General features: G+C 41.6%; 1 protein-coding gene and 1 long non-coding RNA gene across 2 annotated transcripts in view; one reads left to right on the top strand and one right to left on the bottom strand.

Moving 5' to 3' along the window:
- Nucleotides 1-5,509: 5,509 nt before the first annotated feature.
- Nucleotides 5,510-7,593, bottom strand: LOC136793524 (uncharacterized). The gene is made up of 3 exons (XR_010838867.1): nucleotides 7,341-7,593; nucleotides 6,968-7,071; nucleotides 5,510-5,755 (listed from the first exon to the last, which is right to left on the bottom strand). It is a non-coding gene; the product is annotated as an uncharacterized lncRNA (long non-coding RNA).
- Nucleotides 7,132-27,964, top strand: part of LGI1 (leucine rich glioma inactivated 1) — a 33,820-nt gene continuing 12,987 nt past the window's right edge. The window contains exons 1-4 of the mRNA XM_059054502.2: nucleotides 7,132-7,844; nucleotides 8,243-8,314; nucleotides 26,177-26,248; nucleotides 26,349-26,420. Coding sequence (XP_058910485.1) covers nucleotides 7,159-7,844; nucleotides 8,243-8,314; nucleotides 26,177-26,248; nucleotides 26,349-26,420 — 902 coding nt within the window. The 5' untranslated portion in view covers nucleotides 7,132-7,158. The remainder of the gene's footprint in view (nucleotides 7,845-8,242; nucleotides 8,315-26,176; nucleotides 26,249-26,348; nucleotides 26,421-27,964) is intronic.

Below are 27,964 nucleotides of genomic sequence, written 5' to 3'. Positions count from 1 at the left end.
TCAGCACTAAAATACATCCGCAGAGATTTTAATTCAATTGGTCTGGGGTGAGGTGTCTGTATTTTTTTGGAAACATTTCCTTAGTGATCTTAATGTACAGCCAGGGCTGAGAACCACTGCTTTTAGAGCCTAGAGTGTCTCCCTCTCTTTTTTCTTAAAAGCTTCCTTGAGCTAGTCACAATTTGATTCATTATTATGACTACACCTGAATATTTCCCTTCAAAAACAAGGATTCTCAAATTTTGCTGCACTTTAGAATTTAATGCGATTTTTAAAGTCTCAAAGTCCAGGTTACGCTCCAGACTAATTAAATCAGAACCTCTAGGGATGTAACCTAAGCATTAAGTATTTTTTTAATTTCCCCAGCTGATTCCAAAGTGCATGCAGCCATGTTTGAGAATGGGTGCTTTAAAACACCCTTATTGCCATTTTCCTGGTACACATTTCTAAGTTAAAAAACAGTCTTTCCCATGGTGATCTCCAATGTCTTCCTGCAAACACTAAAAACTGCAGAGGATATTTTAACCTAGTCTCTTCTATTTACTCCCACTGACATCTGCATTCATGCTCCCATCTCATAATCATGCTTTAGGGAAACCAGATTTTGCCACCTTTGCCATTAAAAAACTTTTTACCCAAGACAGTGAGGAACTTCTGGTGAGGAAGAGGTTAAGATGATAGCCCAGTTGCATGCTGGGAATTGTAGTTCAATAGCAGTGCCTAGCCAGGGAGATGCCATGGGCCTCCAAAGCAGCCCCCACTATCCCACATCCCATACTGCCCTTTGGAGAGGCAGTGTCCAATAGTGACTAATACCTTGGGCACCAGAGTCAGAATGCCTGGGTTAGATACCATTGCCACTCCTCACTAGTTGCAGAACCCTGGGCATGCTCTCTAACCTCCTGGACCTCCTTTTCTTCTCCTATAAATATAGAGAAAATAATAATAATAATAATAATAATAGTAATAATATCTAGCCCATGGGATTGTTACGAGGATTAAATGAATTAATATTCATAAAGTGCTTAGAACAGCAGCTGGCACATGATATGCATCCTGTAAGTGTCAGCTTTTGTTACTGTTGCCTTTTCAACTCCCCTCTTAGCCAAACTTCTGTTCTCTTGGACCACAAGAGTTGAAAATACCCTGATTCCACAGTCAGGACATTAGAGTTTAGCTGACTTTTAGGAAATTATTCATTTGTTTGTCTAAACTGTCCCCTGGTCATTGCACTTTAAAATCTTGAGGATGGATTTGGGGTGATAGCTGCTATCATTTCCCTTTGTCCTAGCCTAACAGTGAGTGTCTCTTGGTTTTCCCTGCCCAACATCTATCCTCTTTGCTTCTGGTCGTAGCACCTTAGTTTCCTTTGGGGAGCCACCCCTCTCCCACAGTGTGCACTCTTGGTGGGACTGCCAGTCAAGGTGCCCTGGCTTCCCATGGCAAATGGGAGGGTACCTGACTCCAGCTGAGCCCAATGGACTCTCTCCTTCAGCAGGAACATGTGGATACGAACTGGTAGGAGTGGATTCACCAGAGGACCCTGCCCATTAGCTCCTGCTGCCTAGATCCCCAAGCTCCCACAAATTTCTCTATTTCTGAAGCCTGCTTGGACAGCCCTTCTGTGAGTCAGTCACTCCATCACCACAGCAGTAAGGTCCTTTTATGCTTAGACTGGCAGAGTCAGTGTCCATCACTCTCTACCAAAGAGTCCTTGGTGACACATTACTTCTAATCTTTAAGATCTGGCCCTCTGCTCACTGCCCTCTCCCCCACTTCGCATTTAATTCTGGGAGAGTTATCAGAAATTGAACGCCTTCTTTGTGACATGCCTTCCGCGTGCACTGTCACTAATCCTAATATCAACAACGCAAAGAAGGTATTACTTCCACTTTACCAGTGTGGAAAATGAGGCACAGAGAAGCTAACCAACTCGCCCAAGGCCACACAGCTAGTAAATAACAGAAATGATATTCCAACAGGTCTGATTGCTGCTCTCAATCAGTAAGTGAAGGTACCTGGAATTGAGATCAACATTTCTCTGCCATTTCACAGACTCCTGGGGTGGGTGAAGCTCTTCAACATCCTGTAAGTAATGTTTTCTTTTTTTGGGGGGGTGGGGGGAGGTCATAAACCAAGTGTAAGAAATACATTTTATAGGGCTTCCCTGGTGGCGCAGTGGTTGAGAGTCCGCCTACCGATGCAGGGGACACGGGTTCGTGCCCCGGTCCGCGAAGGTCCCACATGCCGCGGAGCGGCTGGGCCTGTGAACCATGGCCGCTGAGCCTGCGTGTCCGGAGTCTGTGCTCCGCAACGAGAGAGGCCACAACAGTGAGAGGCCCGTGTACTGCAAAAAAAAAAAAAAAAAAAAAAGAAATACATTTTATCTTACAACCCTGAACACACACACACACACACACACACACACAAAGAATGGAAACAAAGGCTTCACAAGGCAACAGCTACTCTTATAGGTGCAATACAGTCCAATTTTGGATTCAAAACTATTTTATTCTTTAAAATTCTGCTTGACCTACTAGATGGATTTTGCAACCCACTAATGCAGCTGACTTGTCGCTTCAAAAACCCTGCTCTATAGAGAAAGCTGCTTAAACTGACACCAGTTTGCATGTCTGAGTGTAAAAGGAGGCAGGGCCAAGCTGGATCTTTTAAGGCTCATAATAATGATTTGTTTACTTGCACAATGTGCGTTTCCTAGGTCACCAGCCAGAGGGGAAAACTGGGATCAGAACCACGGCACAGGCTGTTCTTCTCTCTCTGTGCTTTCATCAACTCTCCCAGAATTGCCAGCCCCTCCTCAAAGACCCCTTTCAGTTTCTGAGAATGACAGGGAACGTCGCACATGCGCTCCCAAACATCTTCATTTTCCTTCTCTGCTGCTTAGGCTCCCTGCTGGGATCATTTGCCACTTCCTATGTCTGTGGGGCTGTCACTACTGTGGGACAGTAAGGGTGAGTTGCTCCTGGTGGAAAATCCAGTGATTCTGGTGATGTCGGAGCCATGGGCCTGGATGGGGATACTGTTGGTCTCATATCTCTATAGCAGCTCTGGATGACGGAGCACTGTGTGTGGTCCCCATGGCACCCACAAGCAACGCCGTGGTGCCCACCAAACTAGAGAGAACACTCTCTGTTACAGGGATCCCAAAGTAGATTCTTCTTACGCCCTCAGAATTACACATGTTCAAGGGAAATGGACTGAAGAAAAAACATTTCCATCCCATGTTCATAACCACCTTCTTTTTCTCCAGCCCTGGCCCTTATCCTTGGGCCAAGCTTCCGTGCTCCTACTCTCACCCAAATTGGGAGAGAGTTCTTTCTTCCCCAGAAGGATTCTTGGTTCCCTGATGTGCAGAGACTCTTGGCAAGGCCACAGTCTGTCATCCTGCACAGCAGTGCCTGCTTCTTGGAGTGAATATACACTTGAGATAAACCCATTATTATCTGAGGACTTTGCTTCCCAAATATCAGAAGTTACATGTTCAGAATTCAAGTCCCATTGCAATGATGACTATGATGATGATAAATCTTTTGTGTAACAGACCCCATGCTGAGCACCTTAGATACATTATTGTCCTTCATTCTCTCAACAACTTTATGTGATATGTACTGTTATACATACTCCTCATTTTACAGAGGAGAAAACTGACCTAGAAAGGTTAGATAGCTAGCCCATGGTCACATGGCTGGCCAAGTGCAGAGCCAGCCCTGGATCCCCTCAGCTACTCCTCCAGAGCTGGAACTGGGCAGTGAGCCTGCCTCAGCCAGGACTCCCAACCTCCCTGGGCCTCCTTCCAGCTCTGCTTTCATCCTTTCTAAGCCCATCTCCCAAGGCCCCCCCGTAATGCACAGGTGGGTTGCCAAAACTTATATAAAGGCTTCCAAGCTGGTGGAAAGCCCTAAGCTTCTACCCTCTCACTTCTCACACCCTCTCTGTGCCCTACCAGGGCTTCCCGAAGGAGGGCAGGGAAGCTTGGTCAGCAACAGGGCCCCCTCCCCAGGCCCCTCAAGACTTCAATATAGGGACTCCCGTGGTGGTGCAGTGGATAAGACTCCACGCTCCCCGTGCAAGGGGCCTGGGTTTGATCCCTGGTCAGGGAACTAGATTCCACATGCGTGCCGCAACTGAGAGTTCACATGCCACAACTAAGGAGCCCACATGCTGCAACTAAGGAGCCCACGAGCCGCAACTAAGACCTGGTGCAACCAAATAAATAAATAAATAAACAAAAGACTTCAATATAGCAGCCACCTGCCCTCCTCTCACTAGTTCCCTCCTCAATCCAATTCTGGAGCCTGTGATGGTTTCTCCTCCCTAGAAGAACATCAGCAATCTGTTATTACACAGTTAAAATTGTGCGTGATCTTAGCAGGTATTTTAATTGAATAGGAAATTCAAGTCTGGGCTTTAAATGCCATAGCAAAAGAAAAAGTTACTGTCTTTTCAGAATGCCCATTGTAATTTCTCCTTAAAGAATCGCCCCCCACCACCCGCTATGGTCCTTTTTCCACTTGAACTGACAAACTGAACCGCCAGATAAATACAGTTGCAAAGTGAAGTTATGGCTATGATTTCTTTCCCGCATTCATTTGGTCTCCTCGCTTAACCAAGTCAAACATGAAAGACTGCTCACCCTTTCTTTGATGGCATCTACAGAGCACAAAGCCAAGGGCTGATTAAGCCATCTTGACAATCTGATACATTTGAAAGTGTATCAGAGGGGAGGGAAGTATTCTGTTTGCCTACACAGATCAGTTTAACCAAGCATCTGCCAGAGTGTCACCCCATGCAGAGTGGTGGCCCTGCCACTTTTCATCTGTGTGACCCCTCAGTACCTCAGTCTTCCCATCTGTAACACACAAACACGCAGTGATTGGAGCCGAGAACTCTGAGGTCCCTAAAAGATCTCAGGGTTTTTATTTTATAGTTACAAAACACATCACTTACAAGTCAGAGAACTTAGGGCGTAGGTGATTGTTTGAGTAAAAACCATCTTCTATAAAATTTTCGTCACATAATTATTTCACGGAGCAAGTTTCCACTGCGCACTCAAAGCAAGATTCAGTTTACAAAAATCTGACTTGCAGCCAACTTTTAAGTGGCGCTTTTACTGTTTCACGTGGGGCTTGCCCATAGGTCATGGTTTCTAAAATCACTGTGATAGACTCCCTTCCTCCATAGAGTCCTGGACAGCGAAGCAAGAGTAAAATGCATTCTAAAATCATTACTTCTCTTAGACTTAGTTTTTTCTTCCCTTGTTTTGTAAAAAAAAAAAGAAAAAAAACACACACACACATACAAAACAACATATTTACAAGCCTCTCAAAATTGGTGTAATGATAATAACCTACTGGTCCTTTTGAAACACAAACCAGATCCTATCGCTCTGCTGCCTAAAACTCTGCAGAGGCATCCTTGGTTCTCTGGGTGGCCAGTCCTTTGCAAATGCTGCGTGCTCCACCTGGAATGCTCCTGCCAACTCTCTCTGTCATTCTCCCTTAAGTTGGAGCTCAGCTGGATCATCGCTTCTCCAGGAAACTGTCCTTAACTTCCTTCCTGATAGCTCTGAGGAGCTGTTTGGAGCTTCTTGGGATGAGCATGTCCTGATCATGGCGCACCTCCGTGCTCTGTGGCTGCTCATGAGGGCACGCGTGTTGTTCACGGCGGCGAGCAGGGCGCTGTCCAGGCACTGGATTCACCCAGGGGTCTCTCCCTTCATGGAGCCTGCAGTCTTCTTGGTAAACAGACAGCAATCAAATACGGGAATGACCATGACTGCCACCGCCCTCCTCTCACAGAGCTTCCAGAGAAGTAAACGAGGGGCGAGCTCCCTACAAGAGGGAAAGGTTAGACCATCACGCCTCAAGCTCCATGCAGGATGAGTTTATGTCATAATCACATATTTGCTTACATAGTCCTTGTACTACTTTCAGTCTAAGAAGCTGAGAGAAAAAGGACTGTGGACTGACATCGCTGGCCAACTGTGCCAGCTTGAGGGATGGCCGCCTGTGGCGTGGTAAGAAGACCAAGCGTCCATTCCTCCATCCTAAGCATCTCCGCGCCCACATAGATTATACCTCCCTGCCCCAAAGCCAGGGCCTCTTGTTTTTCTCTTGTTTAAATGAGTTTCCTTCTCCAAGGGGACATCCTCTTTCCCATAATACAGGACAGTAACATAGCCTACCGTCTAGATTTTTTAAAAATAAATTTATTTAACTAATTAGTTTCGGCTGCGTTGGGTCTTCGTTGCTGTGCACGGGCTTTTCTCTAGTTGTGGCGAGTGGGGGCTACTCTTCGTTGCGGTGCGCGGGCTTCTCCTTGAGGTGGCTTCTCTTGTTGCGGAGCACGGGCTCTAGGTCCTCAGGCTCAGTAGTTGTGGCGCACGGGCTCAGTTGCTCTGCGGCACGTGGGATCTTCCCGGACCAGGGCTCAAACCAGTGTCCCCTGCATTGGCAGGCGGATTCTTAACCACCGTGCCCCCAGGGAAGTCCCTACCATTTGGATTTAATGTTTGTAATATTTATGGAACATCTGCATTATCATGCCCATTTTACAGACAGGAGAATAGATCCAGAGGCACCATCAGCTAGTTCATGGCAGAACTGGACCCTAAAAAGCCAGGTCTCTGGCTCTTAGGTTGGCATTTTCCCCACCGTATCTCAGCCTCCTAGGTTCAGCCAGACCTTTCCAGAGCCCTGGAAACCAAAGTTGGCTGCCTCCTGCTGGCAGGGAGTTCCTTCCAGGCTTCTGGTTCCAGCGCGGAAGAAGGGGGAGTGTGAGAGGTGAGGAGGGCGGGTTATACACAGAGGCAGTCAACGAACTGCTTTATCTCCCTCCCTCACCACAGAAGGAGGGAACGGCTTACACATGGGGGGGGGAGGGGGCGGGGTGGATTATGAAAATCAATAATTTATGACAGTTAAGTGTCAGAAAAGTATTTACTCACATTCATTCCCTGAAAGTCACATTCTCCATGTGTTCTTGTTTGTCTTTCAGCGATGGCATCCGCCAGGTGGACTCAGCAAGAAATACCAAGGTTTTAGCCAAAAGCTGCGAAGGGAGAGAGTTTCATTTCACTTCATATTTCCAGCCAGGGCTGGCTCCAAAGCTAGCTTTTCTTACTAGGTTGTTTGCCACATGAAAAGCAAATTCCCAAAGGTTTCTGAGATTGCTGAGATCCGATGCAAGATGACTGCTCCCACCCACCGGCCCACCCACCCACTAATAAGACATAATGCCATCCTATTCTTGGTAACAATTAAAGGGCTCCCGGTGCAAGCAGAAAGCTGTTTATTTTCTGTTACATCACTTCGCTTTGCCTTCGAAGGCTGGTCTGTGCTCAGTGTTTTCGTGGTGATGCAAGTCCGCTCTCTCCTCAAGCAGTTGGATCCCTCCCATCTCGCAGCACCTCACAGGTCTCTTCCCCGAGCAGTGCATCGCTGGAGCGAGGAGCAGCTCACGAATCAGCTGCAGGTCCCTGTTTTGAAAAGCAGAGAGACAGAGGCAAAGGAAAAGGGTGGACTCTTATGTGACCTGGTCTTGAAGCAAGACAATCACGATCTGAATTCCAGAAGCCCTGTTCATGTTTGGGGATATTTTTTCGACTGCATGGAATCAGAGAGAAGCCAAAGGATGGGAAATGCCTGCATCCCCCTGAAAAGAATTGCTTATTGCCTATGTCTCTTATCTGCGCTTTTGCTGACTGAGGGGAAGAAACCAGCGAAGCCAAAATGCCCTGCCGTGTGTACTTGTACCAAAGATAATGCTTTATGTGAGAATGCCAGATCCATTCCACGCACCGTTCCTCCTGACGTTATCTCATTGTAAGGCCCGTAAGCATTTTGGTATCTAATTTACAATTTAAAAATTCCAGCCGATGTATTTTGGGCTTTGTATGTATTGGTAGAAGGGCATGGGGAGAGATTCCTCTTGCACGCTTGGCCATTTGAGAGGGCTAACATTTTGCTGCATTTAGAAATTTTGATTTTTATTAGCTGCTACAGAACATGCTTAGATATCTTCCACCCCTGAACAGTATTATGAGAAACCTGTAGCAGATTCATCTCTCCTACTTCATCTGGGAAGGAACAGTATCCTACTTCATAAAATACTGTCAAATAGTAGCTGTTTTGCTAAACTGGATTAACATAAGGTTTGTTCTGTGTGTGTGTCTCTTTGTGTGTGTCTGTTTGTTGTTTTGTTTTGTTTTGTTTTCTTTCAGATCCTTTGTGAGATCTGGTTTTACTGAAATCTCAGAAGGGAGTTTTTTATTCACACCATCGCTGCAGCTCTTGTGAGAAATATTTATATCATGACTATTTTTAATATAGCATATATTTGGATAAACCCTCTAGTAAAACGATCTCAATATTAATTTTGTCAAATGTGATTATATTTCTGGAGAGGAAAGGAATATCAGTAAAGTGAGGTAGATGGGTTTGTTTGCGACTTGACACCAATGGTGCGGATTGATGCTTGCAATTGTAAATGTGCTAACCTGTAATGCTAGCTACTTTCATGGCTATTTATGAAGTTGTTGGAATGTTGCAACAATGATCTTCATTTCATTCCACCCTTTTACTTTCATTTTTGACTTGGGAACTTTGGTTATTTTACCCTGGAGTTTCTGAATTAGTCAATACAGAACCCAGCATAACATATGCGCTCAAGATGTTGTCCTCGGGGACCTGGGGCAGGCTGCTACTCTGTATGATTTACCATGTGGGGAAGAAAAATCTCAGTTCTTTCTAGGTAATTCCTTAAAATATTCATTCTCAAGTGACTGCTTTCTAATCTCATCTAATTTATAACTCATCCCCTTATAAGGAGGGAAAGAAAATATTAATATAGGATAGTGTAAAGGATTAGTCTTTGCTGTGTGTTTTAAGTTAGCCATGAGGGAACCATATATTCAGTCTATGTCTGAAAATAGTCAAAAAATTATATTTGACTAAGAAATCAGATCTCTCCACAGTCATAATGTAACATGGATAATTTGTTCTGACGTGTAACGTTTGGCCACTGGAGTATACGGGGGCAAGAGGTCCCCCGCCCCGTTCTCAGGTGTCCAGCCACAGACTGGATTGTAGTTACCGGTTCCAGGGGGGGAATCAGCCAAATGTCCATCAACTGAGCTGTAGTTACCTTAACTGCATGATCCTGGACCCAAGTTTTTTTACTTGTTTTCTGGTTTTTGTTTTCTTGCCTTAATTGGCCATTTTGGCCATTTGAGGTTTTATATACAGAAGCAAACAGCATGGATTTGAAATGTGAGAGACCTGTGTGTAAATCTCACCCTACCACTCCCTAGAAACTAGACATGAAACTGTGTGCAAATGACTAACTCTCTCTCTGAGCCTCAGTCTCCACATCTGTAAAAGGGAGGTGATGACACCTTGAAGAGTTATCAGAGATAAATAAGATTTAAGTAGATAAAATGCTTGGCATAGGATGTGACAAATGGTTACACATTTTATAAATGGTAGGGTTTTAACTTTTTACATAAAGCTAAAAAAGCTAAAAAAAAAATCACTTCATCTATTGTTTCGTCTATATGAAATCCCCAAACTGGTTTGACTATTTCATTTCATAAACCTGGTCAGGTGTTTTGACATTATGTAATAACGTTGGCTACTGTCCTTCTACTAGCTAATGTCTTTGAATGATTAACAATTGAGTAGAATATTCCTAAGTGATTTATCTGTTTGATTTATGGCTAATAGTGTGATTAGGGGAAGTGTTAGTACATCAGACAAATTCAAAAAAGACAGAGTCTTTAGCACATAAAGGGGCAAAGTCTTCAATGCTAGGATCCTTCCGTAGGATAAGAATTGGTTGTATGTGAGCAAGTGATCAGTTGTGTCTATGTTATTATTTGTTAAACACATAAATGGCTCGTTTTAAAAGCATCCGTTTGTTGAGCTAAGGCACCTCTCTCTCCCCAGGAGAGTTAAGTAGATCAGTCCTTAAAATTCGAGAAGTGTCAGTTGACACATACTACTAAAATTCCAACACTGGATGGTCGTTAGCTGTGACACAGAAAGCCTGGATCAATCAACCTCATCAGTTAGCACCTCTCCACTTTGTGTTTCTGCTGGGTGGACCCGGCCTCAGCAAACTGAGATGCTGGACAATGTTATAGAAATAGTTACCGGCTGCTGCAGAGTAATGTGATTACACGTATTTAGAATCACAGAGGAAAGCCAAGGAACTGGTTTTTAAATAGCCCACACCGAGTGTGTGTGCCATGCCCCTGCGTTCCATGCTCTGAGTTCCTATGGAACATTCCAGCCCTTATTTCTAAAAGCAGTTCGGTTTTCAGAAATAACAAAAGAGCGAGTAATCCTTGCCCTGGATGTCCTTACTTAACTCACATTGGCTAACCTCAACATGGCAGATTTGTGCCAGTGCTGATCTTATGCAGAATTGTCCAGGGTCAAAGTTTGTCTCGGATCCCCAGAAGGCTGTTTCCTAAAGATTTTGCTCCCTATTCTTCCTGTCCAATGTTCTCTGTTTCCTCCTGTCCTCGGGAAAGGGTCTAATAAGCACATTTTCACGGAGGAGAAGATAAACGAAAAGGCTCCAAGTATGAATAGTGCCATAATCATAACAGTGGTGGGAATGCATGGCTCACAGACAGAAAGAGTTTTTCTGTAGGACAGGGCCACCCACTGCCCTGAAAACCCCCCACTGGAACATGAAGACCCAGGGGTCTTATTTGCCTTTGCATGACTTTTGCCATCAGACCAGACCTGGATCACACCAGCCATTGCTTGGGGTTTGCAATGAATTCTAATGGTATCTGTGACCGCGGATTACCAACCTGACCTGTCATAACCTGTGAAGAGATAAACTTCAGAATCGATTCTCCCTGATTGATATACAAAGGCAGTTGGTTTCTTGCTAAGTTGTGGAAAAGAGAAAAGAAATGACCCATTCCCGTCACCCACCCTAACAATCTGATGATTTCCTTACGGCCCCAAATGCTTTTTCAGACCTTCTGCAGAAGGCATGATGAGAAGTACTTTCTGAAATGTCAGCCTGGGGTACTGAGGGAAACAGACGTAGTGCCTCCTTAAGTTACATATAATGTTTTGGGGGAAAAGATCCTGGTAGGTCTTGGCTGGCAATGTGTGTTGGAGAATGAGAAAAACAAAAGCCCACACTCTGTAGAGAGGAAGAATAAAATTATCCGATAACAATTCATCAGATTAGTTATACAAACCTATTTTTTAAAAAACACCTATGGTTTTAAACAACAGCAACAAAACCTTTCCCAAGCAAATGTAATTTCATTCATGTTTCCATAGGCCTGCTGTGAAACATAACCAGTGGGAATGATTATTCATTCTAGTCTGTTTTTAGTGAGAGGGAGCGGTACTTGTAGTGAAGGCAATTTACAGAAATGTGTTTTCACACAGGACAGTCCTGTTCTTCTCAACCACAGACTAAAATCCCCAATGATATAGGCTCATTACAGAAGTAAAATTCCAATTTAAGAGTATAAAATGTGGCCACATTGCCATTTGTTGATAAAATTTTTAATAAACTAAAGCTATCCAACTCTAAAGAGAGTTCTATTTGCAGGGAGTAAATTACAGGGTTAGGTTAGTATCATGCACACACAAAAATCTTTGTATAACAATTTGGTGTAACCAGAAAAAATTCTATTTATTCAAGTGAGATATGATCTTGTCTGAAGCAATAGAATTGATCCTTCTGGGGAAAGAATATCATCATTTCTTTTATTAATCCACAATCAATACATAAATATATAGCCCATAAGAAATCAAAAACTAAAAAACAGAAAAGCAAACAGCATGAACAAGATAAATCATAAGTCCATCCTTACTAAGATTTTATCATTCAGTTCTTCAAAATATTATTTGTCCAGGGAAAAATATCCATAGCCTATCTCACCTCTACAGTGATTAGCCTCTTTTTCTATTCCTCCTTATATGACAAATGTAAGAAACATTTAGCAATCTTCACTGACAACTCAAGCCAAATCTATCAGCTAAGAGGGCTTCTACAGGAACTATTGGCTGGTTATGGATGTGCATGTTTTGGTTTGTGCCCAGTTGATGGCCCACAAGGGACTAAAAAGTAAAAATTTCAATCACCTATAGGCTGTTTTGTCTACAATCTGCCCAATGACTCATAGCTCTGATTTTTAACTTCTTAATTAATTAATTGTTGTGACTGTGCACACAGCCCTGTACAACAAATGTCTTCTCTGAAAGTGTATTTCATTCTCTCAATTATTCAAGCAAGAAACTTAGGAGTTACCTCTCCCTCATGTCCACTTTCAACAGGAAACAGCACGAGAATCTGCCATCTCCTCTTCACCCCAGGACCACGGCCCTAACTGAGGCTGCAATCATTGTTCCACAGGCTGCTGGGGAGCTTCTGCACTGGTCCCCCTGCTTTGGGGCCCTATCCTCCCCACCTCCATCAGTGTTACCTTCTTGAAGCGCAGATCTCATCATGTCACCCTCATGCTTGGAAGCCTTTAATGGTTCCCTAGAAACAGAGAAACATCTGAGTTGGTATTAATAGAATTTGGCTATTTGTCTAGGATCATCTCTCGTAGTACTGATCACACACACACACACACACACACACACACACACACACACACACACACACACACTGTAAGATCCATCCATACCAGCCTGAAGTACCTCTATTTTCTCAAGCTCTGTAGATTTTACTAATGTCTGTAGTTCTTCCTGTCATTTTTAGAGCTAACTTTGCTTGTATCTGCCCTTGTTGCTCACAGAGGACTCTCAATAGCCAAGGTCCTAGAAAAAAGCCTGGATGTTATAAGCTTAGATCTTGCTTACTATATGTTTGTTGAATTCAGTTCCTATTTTTATAGATTTTATACTAGAGATTTCTGTTTTCCTATCAGTAGATAGCCTGAGCAGTACCTGCTCTTTTGTATGTTTTGTATACACAATCAGATTTCATGTGAATTAATAGTGTGGACATCTGGAAAGTGGGCTGAACCAAAAAAAACCATGAAGAGATATTTGTTCATGACATTATGATGTCAAACTTCTTCAACCTATATTTCCAGTGTACTGGAACTTAAAAGGCAAAGCATCCAAAATCTTTCTTTAGACCCACCTCCTGAATCCCTTTCGTCTCACTCTGATTTCCTCTAGGTCTTTGACAAGTACAAAATCATATTTGCCGCCCAGGTTCTCTCCCAGGTGTGACTAGCCTCTCTCCTGTGAAGGTTCAAAGTCCCCCTTCATCCAGTCTGACAGGACATCCAAAGAAAAATGTTGGCTAAGCATTATTAAGATGAAGAGCAAATTTGTGAACATAAAGAATGTATCATACATAAGGCAGTCAGGATAAGCTCTCTCATTTTGTTCAAAGTGATATTCAGTTGATTGGTGAGGATGGTGACTCTTGCCCATTGTTGGGCCTTTGGCTGATATAGGCTACAAAATGATCACAGGGCATTACAGTGACAGCTGTGAAGTCAAAATGGCTAACCCTGGTGAGCTGGCAATGTGGCAAGTAGCAAAGAACACAGGTTTTGTGGTCAAACAGACATGGGTTCAAAGCTTCACTCTGCTGCTTCCTAGTTCTATGATTCGGGGCAAGTTTAACCAAGCCTCATTATCTGCATCTACAAGGTGGGCAATAACCATAGTATCTGTTACCCAGGATTACAGTCAGGATTCAATGAAATAGTGCATGTAAAGCACTTGGCATGGTTCCTGTAACTCAATAAACTTTAGCTTTCTTTATAGTTCTGAAAATCACTTTAATTTGAATGACCTTAACATCAGATTAGCATCTGATTGTATAGTTTGGGTTTGCCTACAGTGCTAGCTTTAAAATTTTATTGTTCTACACGTAGGTCTCCAACAGAACCAGCTAAGAAATCTTTCTTCAAATACTTCTCACAAGAAACATGAACTATTTACCTTTCCGAGAATGGGAGGGGAAAGGAGAAGCAGAACCCTTTCACTTCTTCCTCATGAAAAAACAACTGGAACCGTATTTTGTAAACATGTCAAGTTTTGTTAAAAATAATTAACACTGGCCAGTCTTCAGATGAGTAGTTCTGTGGTAAGATGGAAAGAAGCCTGAAGTAGAAGTCAGGAGACTTGGGTTTGAAATCCAGTTCAGACAGCAATGGGCTGTGTGACCAAGTATCCCCGGGCCTCAGATTTTATATGTAGAAAATACCAGAGATAGATTAAGTTATGGTTCTCAAACTCAAATGCCCAGTGGGGGTTGGGGTGATAAGGTAAATGAAGGAAACAGTTGGGTATAAGACAGTAGGGAGTGGTAGTGACTGGGGTAAACCAGACAAGACATGTCTTACCTAAAAATGACATCTTCAGTTTCAACTGATTATTGCTGATGAGAATGTGGCACATGAATATGCAGTCTTATTTTTAAAATTTTCAGGGGAAGGCAGGAATCTGGAGGCAGATTTTTTAAACAGGATAAAGACCAAACAAAACATATGTAACTGGCATTTTGAGACCTTCATGTTCTATTAACTAAGGTCTCTTTCTGCTTAAAAATTCTATTGTATTCTATTCTATTCTACAAACAGAGTACTGTTTGTAGAATACATAATATAGAAAAGGGCCTTGTTAAAGAAAAGGACAAAATTTATTGTATCAATTCTAACAAACCAGTAGATTAGATTGTTAAATGAAAGAGCCTCATTCTATGGAATTGACTATTATAAAGTTATTATCAGAATAATAATGTAGCTCCCAATTTCCCAAGCAGGTCCACTGGGACTTTACCAAGACCTCCCATGGTGGCTGATGGTAAAACAATGTTTCAATATCCCTCCCATGGGGCAAGTACTGGAAAGGAATTGTTGAGCCCATTTACATGGCAGGATGACAGGTGTTTGCCTGTGTAAATTGTGATTAAAAAACAATGAGCCTTTAAAAAAATAAACAGACTAGAATTTATATGCACAAGTAACTCCTGACTTGCAGAGAATTCCTTACGGGAGATCAGAGATTCTTCCTAACTTTGCTTCTATAGCTAAACGTTTCTAGATCTTTGAGAATCGTCTTCACTGCCAGTTTACAAGTCATACAATAAAACCAGGCAAAGTTTTGTTAGGGGACATTTGTCATTTTTGTATTGCCTGATGCCAAGCACTGTACATGTCTCATTTTTTATTTCATCATCACAATAACCCTGTGAGGAAGTGTGATTATGTCCGTTTTGCAGATGAAGCACTGAATCCTAGAAGGGTTAGGTAACCTCTGCGATGTCACACCCCTCCTAAGTCGCAGAGCCCAGAGTGTAAACCCACATCCTCACTTTTAACTACTTCTCTCTGCTTCCTCTTGAACATGAATAACTGGGCTTAACTTTGCATAGCTTTGTTCCCCAAATCAAATCCCCTCTCAAAGGGTCAATCTTTGCCATTAGTGAGGAGATGCCGGGGATGTGTCCTCATTCCTGGAGACAATCATTGACAAGCCCTTTGAAAGAGTGGCCCGCTGCAAGAACACCGAGTTTCCCTAGGGTTCAACTCTCCTTTGTATGTGTAAACTCTGGTCTCCTTCCTTTGAAAGAGAGAGGGCGAGTGAAGAAAAGAGCAAATGGAAAGGGACTTACATACTTTAAAGTTATATCTTAGGCCAATGTTTTCTAAACTCGTGTCCTATAGAACAGCTGTCCTGAAAAAAAACAAGAGTTCTGTGCTCAAATAAATTTGGGAAACTGCTCATTCTATCCCTGCTTGGCTACTCGTAATGCACCTTGGCTTAGAAAAGTCTCTGGAATTATTTTATGTTGTTTTCCTTTGCTTAACCTACAACAGGATATTGGGAATCTACGCCTTTGATGTTCACTTTATTTATTTATTTGTTTTTAAAGAGCTTTTTATTTTATTTTTTATTATTTATTCATTTATTTATTTATTTATGGCTGTGTTGGGTCTTCATTGCTGTGCGCGGGCTTTCTCTAGTTGTGGCAAGCGGGGGCTACTCTTCGTTGCGGTGCGCGGGCTTCTCATTGTGGTGGCTTCTCTTGTTACAGAGCACGGGCTCTAGGTGCGCGGGCTTCAGTAGTTGTGACACATCGGCTCAGTAGTTGTGGCTCTCAGGCTCTAGAGCGCAGGCTCAGTAGTTGTGGCACACGGGCTTAGTTGCTCCGCGGCATGTGGGATCTTCCTGGACTAGGGCTCGAACCCATGTCCCTTGAATTGGCAGGCAGATTCTTAACCACTGTGCCACCAGGGAAGTCCCTTGCTTTATTTATTAGCTTAATTATTTATACCTCAGTTTGTTCTAGAGAGGCTTGCTAACAGAGCTTGGGCGGGTAGAAAGAATCCTATCTTAAAAGATCCATTAAACCATCTATCTCCATATAAGGAGCGACTCACTGCCAGGCTCTCCACCTGGTCAAGCAGCGTGGCACACTCTGCTTCTTTGGGGACCTCCCAGTGGAGCTCCATCTTTCAGAGGAAGTAGATTATCACTTGCAGCCCATTCAACAGGAAAAAGCCCCTTGAGCTTAAATTTACACTCTCACTATTTTTGTTTTGAGAGGATTCCCTCACAGCTATTTCCCAAATGGCTAATCCAGCATTTCCCTGGGTATACACACTGTACGTAAAACTCAATGATAAAAGGGTTCCATTATCAATAAGATTGGGAAGCTGCATATTTAAATCCCTTTTGAAGAGTCTCAACTTACTTAAGGATAGAAAGATTCGTGTAATTAGGAACCCCGAGTAACTTCATTTACCCACTTTCCCCAAATTTATTTGTCTGTTTTTTTCTGTTGTTGTTCATGTAAAACCTCTCAACCCCGTAAAGGCCTTGTGTTCCAGGGACTACACTCTGGGAACTACTGGGCAAGGCTAGCCTAGATTTGTAGCAGATACTAGGCAGATCTGATAGGACTAAAAAGAGGAAGCATGGCCTTACCCATGACCATTACCAGTCCCGGGAGAGATCACACCTGAGCACAGAATGCCAGCTCTGCCAGTTACAAGCTTCAAATTACTTTACCTCTCTCACCTTGGGTTTCTTTGTATTTTAAATGGAGACTATAAAACCTACATTATAGTGTTCATTGGAGGATTAAAATGAGTTAATAGATGCCAATCTGATAAAGATGAGGCTTGGCATAGAGTAGGCTTTAAATAAAATTAAAGTCCCTGCTCCTTTGTTTTTTAGGAGCAGGGAAATACAGACTGAATTTACAAACAACATTGGGAGGGTGGGCTGTTGACTAGTTATGCCAGTGTCTATAAAGGAAAAGTTCTGACTATCCTGAGAGGAGAGGTAATGAACTATAAAACCAAAGGGGTGGGTCCATGCTCAAGTCTTTGCTAGTGTGCATGCCAAGAATATTCCCCAGGGAATCCCTGCAAATATAAAATCTACATTCTAAACCTGGCGCGGCTGCTGATAAAAGATGTGGCCTTGAATAAGTCACTTAATTCTGCGGGCCTCAGTTTCCTCACCTGAGGAATTGAATGGCATATCTCTCTAGGGTGCCCCCCACCGCCCAGACGTATGAGAGCAAAATTAAGGTTATTCTCCATCAATCCATATCGAAGAGGTGGTGGTCTACCTAAGGATCAGCTGAATTACATTGAAAATGTTTTCCAAGGATGAAAGTCAAAAAGAACTGTGACATAATGTGCTCATATGTGATGTTTCCCATCTTAACGCTTTCCTATCTTAAGAGCATATTTTAAAATATTCAAATGTAAATTATTCACGTGGCACATGCACTTAGAATGTGTGCATTTAACTAAAATTAATCATCAGCCTATTATTAATTTTCATTCAACCAGTCCTATTCTTTTGGATAAATTATTCACGTGGCACATGAACATAGAATGTGTGCATTTAACCAAAGTTAATCATCAGCCTATTATTAATTTTCATTCAACCAGTCCTATTCTTTTGGATAAAGGAGAATATTAGTAACAGCTAGAAGGTCTGAGTCATTTAAGCAGAGGCAGCTCTAAACAAGTTGGCCAGCCCCTCCAGCTATGCCCTCAAATCTTCCAACAGCTGTAACTCATGCATCTTTCTCTCTCATTTACATATATATGCACATATACACATACAGGCACACATATGTACTTGGAAGTATGTTTACGCAACACTGCTCATGGCTGCCTAATTCCCTGGACAATGCTCAACAGTTCTCTTAGGTAGGTGACAATCTCACTGGACCTCAGTTTCCCACTCTATATAACTAAGGTCCTTCACTAGAGCTAAAAGCTCTTCCAGCTCTGATATTTTATGTCTATGCTCTTTGCTGAGCGATTCCTTGGCAGAAGCATTGGAGACATGCTCTTATACATTATCTCATGGAATTCTTAGACTCTTTCAGGAAATCTTTTTGTTATTATCATTCCTATTTTAACCGATGATGAAATAGATTTACCTCCTTGATGTATCATGTACATAATAAGTGGCAGCCACAAACTTAGAAACCAGATTCTCTATTCTATGTCTAATCAGTGCCATCTCTAAGTGACAGCCCAATGCTGGTGGCTCACTCTTCTCTTCTGCATCCAGAGCAGCCCTTCCTGAGGGGGGGTTTTATGGGAGAGCGCCCTAAATCATCCCCCCTCCCCCCGCCAATAGCTGCAAGAATCTGCTTTGGGCTGGAAGATAAAATGCAGACCACTTGTGGAACAATGACAATTCTGATGGCAGTTAAGATGTCACGGGTGACTAGAGAGAGTCTGAAGAAGTGTCATTAGAGCCAGGGGGCCCTGATGTGACCAGATGAGCAGTCTGGTTTGAGACAAGGGGAGATTTTCCCACCAGGGTTACTCCTCTCATTCAGCCATCTGCAGACCTGCCTCCCCACTATGCCCCACTCCTCATGTAGAGGCCATGCCTACTCTTCCATGAATGAAGCCTGCAGCGCTACAAGCCTGACGCATACATCTTTCAAGCTAGTTTAGACCCCTCATTTGACAACATAGAGAGGAGAAGTGATGTGCTCAAGGCCACACAGAGGATTTATGGCCAAGTGGGAATGAAGACCCAGGCTTTGCGATTCCCTCTGCAGTATGCTCCTTCCCTGGTCCCTAGAAGAGGTGAGAAGCCAGGGCAAGAAACCGCTTCAGCAGCCCATCAGCCTTGGCATCGACACATGTCCCTCCTGCCCAGTTATTTTACTCTTGTGGATCCCCAGCTGGACGTTGGGCAGCCTTAGCCTTGACCTCCTTCTAATGTAGCTAGATCCTCATTCTGTGATCCTCTGCTTCTTCCTTTACTTCTCTATTGCTGATCCCAGCACTTGAGCTCCATGCTAACCCTATCACACACTTCTCTGCTCCTGTTGAATTAAGTGCTGCTGGTCCTAGCTTTTCAGCTAGGAACTCCCTAATAACCTTTCAGGCTTGGTGTTAATTTATTGCTTATGGAGAGATGTGACCGACTCCTACAGACAGTTGAAAATAGGTAGTCAGAAGGAAGAACTGGAGCTCAGGGTTAGCAGACATTTTACAGATCTCATCCTCTGGTCCCAGTGCAATATTAATTTTAAACTATGAAAGTTTTAAAAAAAAAAAACAAACTATCATCAACAGGAAATTTTAAGAATATTATTCTAAATATTTGTTGAAATCAAATATGCAATTTTAAGAGATTACATTTAAAACTTACTGGATGCTTTACATAGAGGTAAAGCCATGTTTCTAAATATTGATAATTTCATTTTAAATCAGAAAGAATAAAAACATATGAATTGAGCATGAGACAACACATATTCTAAGGACCTCAAGAGAAAATTAATAATAAACAGAAAAAATAATAAGTTAGGAAGAAGTGGGAATAATAAGTAAATCCAAGATTTCATTTTTGGAAAAACCCAATAAAATAGCAGACATTTGAAGGAAGTAATATGTACTTGCAAGTGGCGGGGCGGGGAAGGGCATTAATTATTCAACAACAGGCTTTGGCAAATTTGGGTAAATATCTAGGCAGGAATCAAGGCAATGTCTCACCTCACATCATAGATAAAAGTAAGTCCCAAATAAATTAGAGTCAAAAAAAAAAAAAAGCTTAAGGAGGGAGGTTTAGGTAATATTTCATTAATATCAAGGTAGGAAAAAACATTTTAAGAATTATAGCAAAAAAAGAATATATAATAGAAGTTGATATATTTTGTTAAAATGTAAAACATCTATATGTTAAAAATCATGATTCAAAAGGCAAATCATAATCAGTAGGGAAAAACTCAGCATCAAATAAGAAAGGAAAAGAATAGGTAATATCCTTAGTAAATAAAAGGCACTTAGAAAGCAACAAAAATGATCAAAGGACATGATTTCATAGAAAAAGAAACAAAAATGATAATACTAAATGTTGGTAAGGATGTGGTAAAAACAAGCATTTTTATATTTAGAATTGAACATGTAATTTGATAAAAGTTAGTAATAAACTAGAGACATACAAACCATATACAATCCAATAATGCTACTTTAAAAAATCTATCCTAAGTCTATTCTAAGGAAAGAATTAGGAATATGGAAAAATACTTGCATGAGAGGGTGGTTATGGTAGTGTTTATAATAGTGAAAATTGGAATCAACAATAAAAAAGTTAAATCCCGATATCTCCATAATACAAAACTTACTCATCTGTTAAAATTATATATTGAAAATGTATTGTCCCGAGAAATTGTTCTTGAAAAAATAAGTACATGAAAAGGAGGACACAGAACAATATAAAAATTATTATTCCAATTTTATAAATATTACATGTATATATCATATATTTATTATATATATACATATTCACATCTTTAGGTAGTATGATTACAGTGATCTTTATTTTCCTCTTTAAGCTTTTCTTCATTTTCCAGAATTTCTACAGAGCATATAGCGTCCTCAAGCAGAATACACCGAACTGCATTCAGATTTTTAAAATTCTTGACTTGAAAAAAATACAAGTTGACATGATCTTAATGTGACTTTAAGGCTGCTTGTTTTGAGTAATTAATTCCTTTAAAAAAGAAATTATGATTTAATTAGATTTCTTAAATCTGCATAAGCTGATTAGTGTTATTATGGTTGTCTACCAGAATGTGGATGTTGTATCACCATGTGATCCGGGTCCTATACTGAGAGACCACCCAGTGTGTGGAAAGGGCCATAGACCAGGAGTCTTGGGCCTCATGACCTTGGCCAAAGCTTTTAACAGCCTTCTAGGCCTCAGTTTCCTCCTGCCAAACAGCTATTAACACATACTCTACCACTTTCACAGAGTTGTTTCAAAGACCAAATAAGATAATGCAGCAGGAGTCTATGAAATACAGGCTACTATGGAGGCAACAATCATCATTTAAAGAATGAGTTATTGCCTACATGGTATTGATAGTTGATATGTATGGTCTTAAATGTCTTTCTTGATAAGGAAATACACACTCCCTTGGTTGCAGAGGAAAAAACTCCTCCCCACACCTCCTACACGCCGTTGTTTTCGTACTGCATTCACGAGACTGATGGCTAAGAGACCTAAGTGCACAGCCCTTGGGGGGAGGGTACAGAAAGGACAAGGGGCATCCCTGCGTCCACCTCCACCAAAATTCTAGGGAACAATGCCTGCCTTTTTCCCTCCCTAAGAATAGAGGAAGTGGCAGAGACCTCAAATATTCCCACAGGATCAGGGGCAGAGGGCAAACTCTACATGATCTCTGCACCAACCTACTGGATGGCCGCTTGGCAAGTGTATGGATAGAGATCTCTGATTTGCAGCTCAGGGTAACTAACCAGTTCATTCAGACAGTACACTTATCCCCACCCACCCCTCCATGTGCTACTTTTGTGAGGGCAGTTGTCAAATCTGAGTCATATTAGTGTGGCCTCCAGCTACCTGTAGTTATGGAGACGGGACAATCCACAGCACCTCTGTGTACCAGAGCAACTATTCCAGCCACACGTGCTGCAAGGAGCACAGGCCCCCTCAGTCACCACAGGTAAAGGAAGGCTATTGTGGCTGACCAGAAAGTTTACTATATGCAGCCCTGGCTGTGTGTAAGAGACCCCTGGGGAGCTTTTAAATATCTCATGCACAGGCCACACCCCAGGTATAGAATTTAACCAGAATCCCTGAGGGCGAGAACCTGGTATCAGTATTCTTAAAGCTCCCCAGGTGATTCCAAGTGCAACTAAGACTGAGAAACACAGGTGTAGGATCTAACACAGATCTGGGCATCTCCCTGCTCCAGCCTTCACACACACTGCTCTTTGTGAGGTCTCCTCTGCATTCCACTCTCTTCTGAGTGTGCCTTGCACAGTCTGCCTGCCATGGAGCTAACTCAACCCTAAGGCCTCTTTTCTCCTTCAGCTCCTCTGCTGGCTGGTTCCATCTGTTTGTGATTCCAAATCCCCAAGAACAGATTCATCTTTAGCCCAACTCACCTTTTTGAACCAGACTAGTTGGGCCATGGGATGCTGACTGACCTCAGGATCAGCTACTCTGGATGAAGAAGGGAGTCCTTCTTGTTCTCATAATTTATGAAAAGGGACAGAGGTCATGAGGTATAAAACCTGGTCACCCTGGTCTGCCCCAGATCTGTTATGTGTGAAGATGGGGTGGGGTGACACAGTTTCCCTTAACAGGGACTTTGGGATTCTTTAACACATCTGGCTCAATAACAAATCATGGTCTTCCCTGGTGGCGCAGCGGTTGAGAATCTGCCTGCCAATGCAGGGACACGGGTTTGGGCCCTGGTCTGGGAAGATCCCACATGCCGCGGAGCAACTAAGCCCGCGAGCCACAACTACTGAGCCTGCGCGTCTGGAGCTTGTGCTCCGCAACAGGAGAGGCTGTGACAGTGAGAGGCCCGTGCACCGTGATGAAGAGTGGCCCCCACTCACCACAACTAGAGAAAGCCCTCACACAGAAACACAGACCCAACACAGCCAAAAAAATTAAATAAATAAAAATTTATTAAAAACAATAAAAAAAAAATCATGATATTGAAATCAAACATTTATAAAGGAATCCATACAAATTAAAGATAGGCATTTTAGCCCCTTTATAGCACAGGACCTTTTTAAGTTTTTTAAAGTATATATAGGATAATAAAATGGATAGCCTGCTCAACTATATTTAGAATGTATGTATAAATTTACAAATCTTTGTCCATGGAATCCTTGTCCAAAGAAAATTACAATTGAATTTAGAACCTAAGGACTAAGATAGTCATTATTATTTTAACCAGAGGGATTTGTTTTAGCTTTTATAAGAAAACTTTTTATTGAAATATAATTTACGTAAAGAAAAGTGTGCATATCCTAAGTGTACATCTTGATAGTTTAAATTAAGACTTCATTTTTTTAGAGCAGTTTTAGGTTCACAGCAAAATTGAAGAGAAGACACAGAGATTTCCCATAGACCCACTACCCTGAAACGTGCATAGCCTCCCCCATCACCAGCTTCCTCCACCAAGGTGGTGTGTTTGCTACAACTGATGAACTTACTTGATTGCCCAGTGTCCATAGTCTACATTAGGGTTCAGTCTTGGTGCTGTACATCCTATGGCAAATGTACAGTGACATGTATCCATCATCATGGTAGCATACAGAGTATTTGCACTGCCCTAAAAATCTCCGTGCTCTGCCTATTCATCACTCTCACCCTGCCATGATTTTTTATAAAGTTAACACCCTTGTAACCAGCACCCAGGTCAAGAAACCAAACATTATAATTACCCCAAAGACTCCCTTTGCGCCCCCTTCCAGTTACTACTCACCTTCGAGGGTAAACCCTATCTTGACTTCTGCCAGCATAGATTAGTTTTGCTGGGTTTTGTTCTTTATATAAGTGCAATCATGTAGGATGTACTTTATTGCATTCTGGCTTCTTTCCCTGGACTTAGGTTTGTGAGATTCACCCATATTCTGGCATGTTCTTGTAGTTTTAGCCAGAGGTTTTGATGCTTATGAGCTAGTTCAGCAAACACAATTCAGCTAGAAAATATGCTCAGGGCTGAGGACACAAAAGTCAATAAAGATAAGCCCCTGCTGTAGGAACATTCAATCTAGTAATTTAGTAATGACCAGAATTTAATGTAAAGTAAATCCCTCTTTATTTAACAAATGTTTATTCAGTGTCCATTGTGGGACAGGCACTATTACAGGTACTAGAGATAAGCAATGAACAAGCAGATAAAAATTCTAGTGGAAACCCTGTTTTAGTTCCCTGACATGTGCGGGCTAATTCTGCCCACTAATATCTATATCCTACCCTGTTATGCATATGATTCAACATAAGGAGAACTAGTGTTAGAAGCCATTTCTTCCAGTGACTTGGAGTGAGTGATTTTGAAGTCACTGGTCCAACCACGGGACAGTTTGCAAGCCAGTGAGCATGGGAGTTATTTCTCTGTATCAATTTCTGCCTTATTTCATTCTCTCCATCCTTGATGCTGCTTATACAGAATGAAATGAAAATCTGGAACCTAAGGAAGACTTTGGATGGTAGCTTACCTTGAAGTAAGGCTGAGTAATCCTCTTGTTTCCCAGAACCATGAAGTAAGAAGAGACAATTGCCAAAGTTGCGACTGAAATCATAAAATTTTGAATTTGTTTGAATAACTATGGGCATCTAATACATATGACTATTTGATAGTGTTGACTCTTCAGAGTCTAGTGAATCACTTGAGTATAAAGCTATGTATGATGTTGGAAGGAGAAGGGATAGAAGAGAATCCAACATCATTCCGGGAATGATAGCTTAGGAAGAAATGCAAGAGATCATCTGGTTTTGTTTGGTTTGTGTTTTTCCCCATTTTTACAGAAATTTTCAAGCATATATAAAAATAGGGATAATAGTAAAATTCACTCCCATGGGCCTAGTCTCCAGCTTCAGAAGTTACCACCTCATGCTCCGTTCATCTCTAAGCCACTGCTACCCGCTCCTCTCAATATTCTGAAGGAATCCCAGATGTCAAATAAGTTATTCACAACTGTTTAGAAAGTGAGATCTCCTAGTTTTAATCCCCTTAGTTAACAGGCTCAGAGAGGGTAAGTCACTAAGTTGGTTACTGGCAGTTATTTTTAACCCCTACACCTCAAAAATAAAAGTCAAAACGTTTACTAACAGAAAATATTGGACTTTACATAGTACAATTAAACAGTACATATGAGACATGAGTTGTCAAATTATGTCAAACTTCTGGTCTGTCCCATGACCACGGTCACATTTTAGACTCTAAGTACAAGTGAAATATGAGCTTCTCCCATATGAAAACCTTAACATGTGGACTAAATGTCACTTGAACTCATTATAAATTTGTCATCAGTACATGTAAAACTTTATTTTCAGTTTTTATCAACACTTTATCTAATGAATTCCATAAATTAATACTCATTCTAAAAAAATAGCTTTGTATTATTTGACCTATAATCACCTCTGTTAAGCCTCTCATTCAGAAAAAAAAAATTCTTCGGGAAATTCAACAGGATGTGGGGATGGCTGGTTGATGTTCCTTTTCATCAGTTATTTTGAAACCAAATCCCTGTGGATTTTGAAATTGCAAATAAATTTGTCCAAGTAAAAGTATTCCTTTTCAACTATGTAGTAATAAAATGGGTCTGAGACTCTTCCTAAGCCTCATTGTTTCCCATCTTCAGCCTGTTCTATTTTCAAAGTAGGAGGTTAATTGATGTTTATTAAGCCAGTGTCAGTGGCTTATCTATTATGAGATATCACAGCATAACCGGACATGGAGCTAGTTTTCTAGGTTTCCCAGGCTTGAAATCATGACACCATTATTTGGCCTGATCAGAATGTTCCAGAAGTTTCTAGAGCAAGAGGGAGAGATTCTGCTAGTGTCTTTGCATGGAAACCTGCAACATGTTGATTTGGCTGTCGACTGCCATACTTGCCCTTTTGTATCTCAAAATGTTAGTCAGGGCATGTGACATCCATCCCTGTGAGGAGTGGGGCACAAGGCAACCCTCAATGAGCATTTGATGAGATAATTGACGGTTTAAAAAAAAAAGCTGCAAAAATTACCTGAATAAATAACACTGTAGAAGGCAGACATCCAGACAATGTTCCATGCACAACTCCCACTCGTTACTCTGAGAGATAAAAGCAGCAAAGATTGACAATCTGTCAGTTTAACCATTTCATTGTGAACTTTTTTTGGGCAGGTTATTCACATCGAACTCATTTGATGTGATCAGTGATGATGCTTTTATTGGTCTCCCACATCTAGAGTATTTGTAAGTAAAATAACCTTTTTTTTTTTTAACATAATGATTCAGTACAAGGGCTCTGAGGTTCCTACAGCTGTCTGACCCAAAATATTATAACCTATTGCAGATTCATAGAAAACAACAACATCAAGTCCATTTCAAGACATACTTTCCGGGGACTAAAGTCTTTAATTCACCTGTAAGTATGAATGTTGCTATTACTTTTTAAACTTGCCAGTGGGCAATGCAACTTGATAACCTGTGGTTAAAGCACCCACTTTGTGGGTATCCATGAAAATTTAAGAAAGCCAAATGATTTCTCTACATGCACATTTGCCTTCTCTCCCTGCCATCAGCCAGTGTGTGTCCAGGAAACCAGTTACTATTAATACTAGCCCAAACCAGCAATAATTAGGAAAACAATCTACTGCGGGGAAATTGTGTGACTGAAATAACATTTTTAATTATCTACATCATTACTCACTTCATGAATTGACTATATAGCTTAATTTGATATTCTCTGTTTCCCTTTTTCTGTACAAGCCCTGACTTCATATACATTTAAACATATACTAGAACCACAGGCCACGTCTACACAGCACCTGAACAACTTTTTTATAAGAGAAATATTTATTCAGTGGATGATTAGAGCTACATCAGCTGTTCTTAACGGGACAATTTTACCTCCCAGGGAACATCCACCAATATCTAGAGACATGTTTGATTGTCACAACTAGAGTATGTAACTGGGATTTAGTGGGTGGAGGCCAGCAATGCTGCTAAACATCTTGCAATGCACAGGACAGCCTCACAACAAAGAATTATCCAGCCTAAAATGGCACAGTCCTGAGGCTGGGAAATCCTGAGTAACAGGAACCAAATAACTCTTTTTCCTTACCCTCCCCCACCCCCTACACACACACACACTCACTCACTCACAGACAGATGTACTTTTAAGGAAAGTAGAAGGGCATGGGAAGAAATGGCACTAACATTTGTTAAGTGCCTACTACTATGTTGGCCAGTGTGCTTTACGTGAATTTTCATTTAATGCTCTCAACGATCCTGCCAGAGTCACACAACCCCCATTCTAGAAATGAGGAAACAGAAGCCTGGAGGGGATATGTGACAAGTGAACTGAGTAGTTATGGAATTATGATAACATCAACTCAATAGCTGAACTGCTATGGCTACTCATCCATTCAGGGACTGTTTCTCAAGTGCCTAATATGTGTCTCTTTAGTGTTAGATAAAGATGCAAGTCATCTAAGCATCATAGTCATTCTGTCGATTTTAACCTGTTGCCTCACAGTACCTCATTTCCAGCTCTGTTCTAGACCGTGGGAGGTAGCAGGTAACAAGGCAGATAAAAATGCCTGCCCTTTGAACCTTTATTCTAGGGTGTCTACGTGGTCATCATGCTGCCTCTACTAGCCCCTGTCTCTACTGCTGTTTGGATTTGCAGCAGCAGGGAACTGATGGCCAGATGTATTTTATGAAATCACTGCACCTTTCAAGGCTTCTGTATATAGTCATTATAAAATGATGAGGAAAATAATGTTTATAAAATAAACAGTTTGCAACACTGCTTTTCACATCAGTGTTACAATGTGCTGCAAAGCTGGCTGTGTATGGTACGAATGCTATGCCATTTGATTACAGAGCCAAACACCACCAAGCCTAATCTTTCAGACAAAAATAAATAAAAGAAATGAATAAATGGAAAGATAAATGGAAGTTCAT

Source organism: Kogia breviceps, chromosome 2 (assembly GCF_026419965.1).
Source record: "Kogia breviceps isolate mKogBre1 chromosome 2, mKogBre1 haplotype 1, whole genome shotgun sequence".
NCBI lineage: Eukaryota > Metazoa > Chordata > Mammalia > Artiodactyla > Physeteridae > Kogia > Kogia breviceps.
This window is presented reverse-complemented; position numbering and strand designations above follow the sequence as displayed.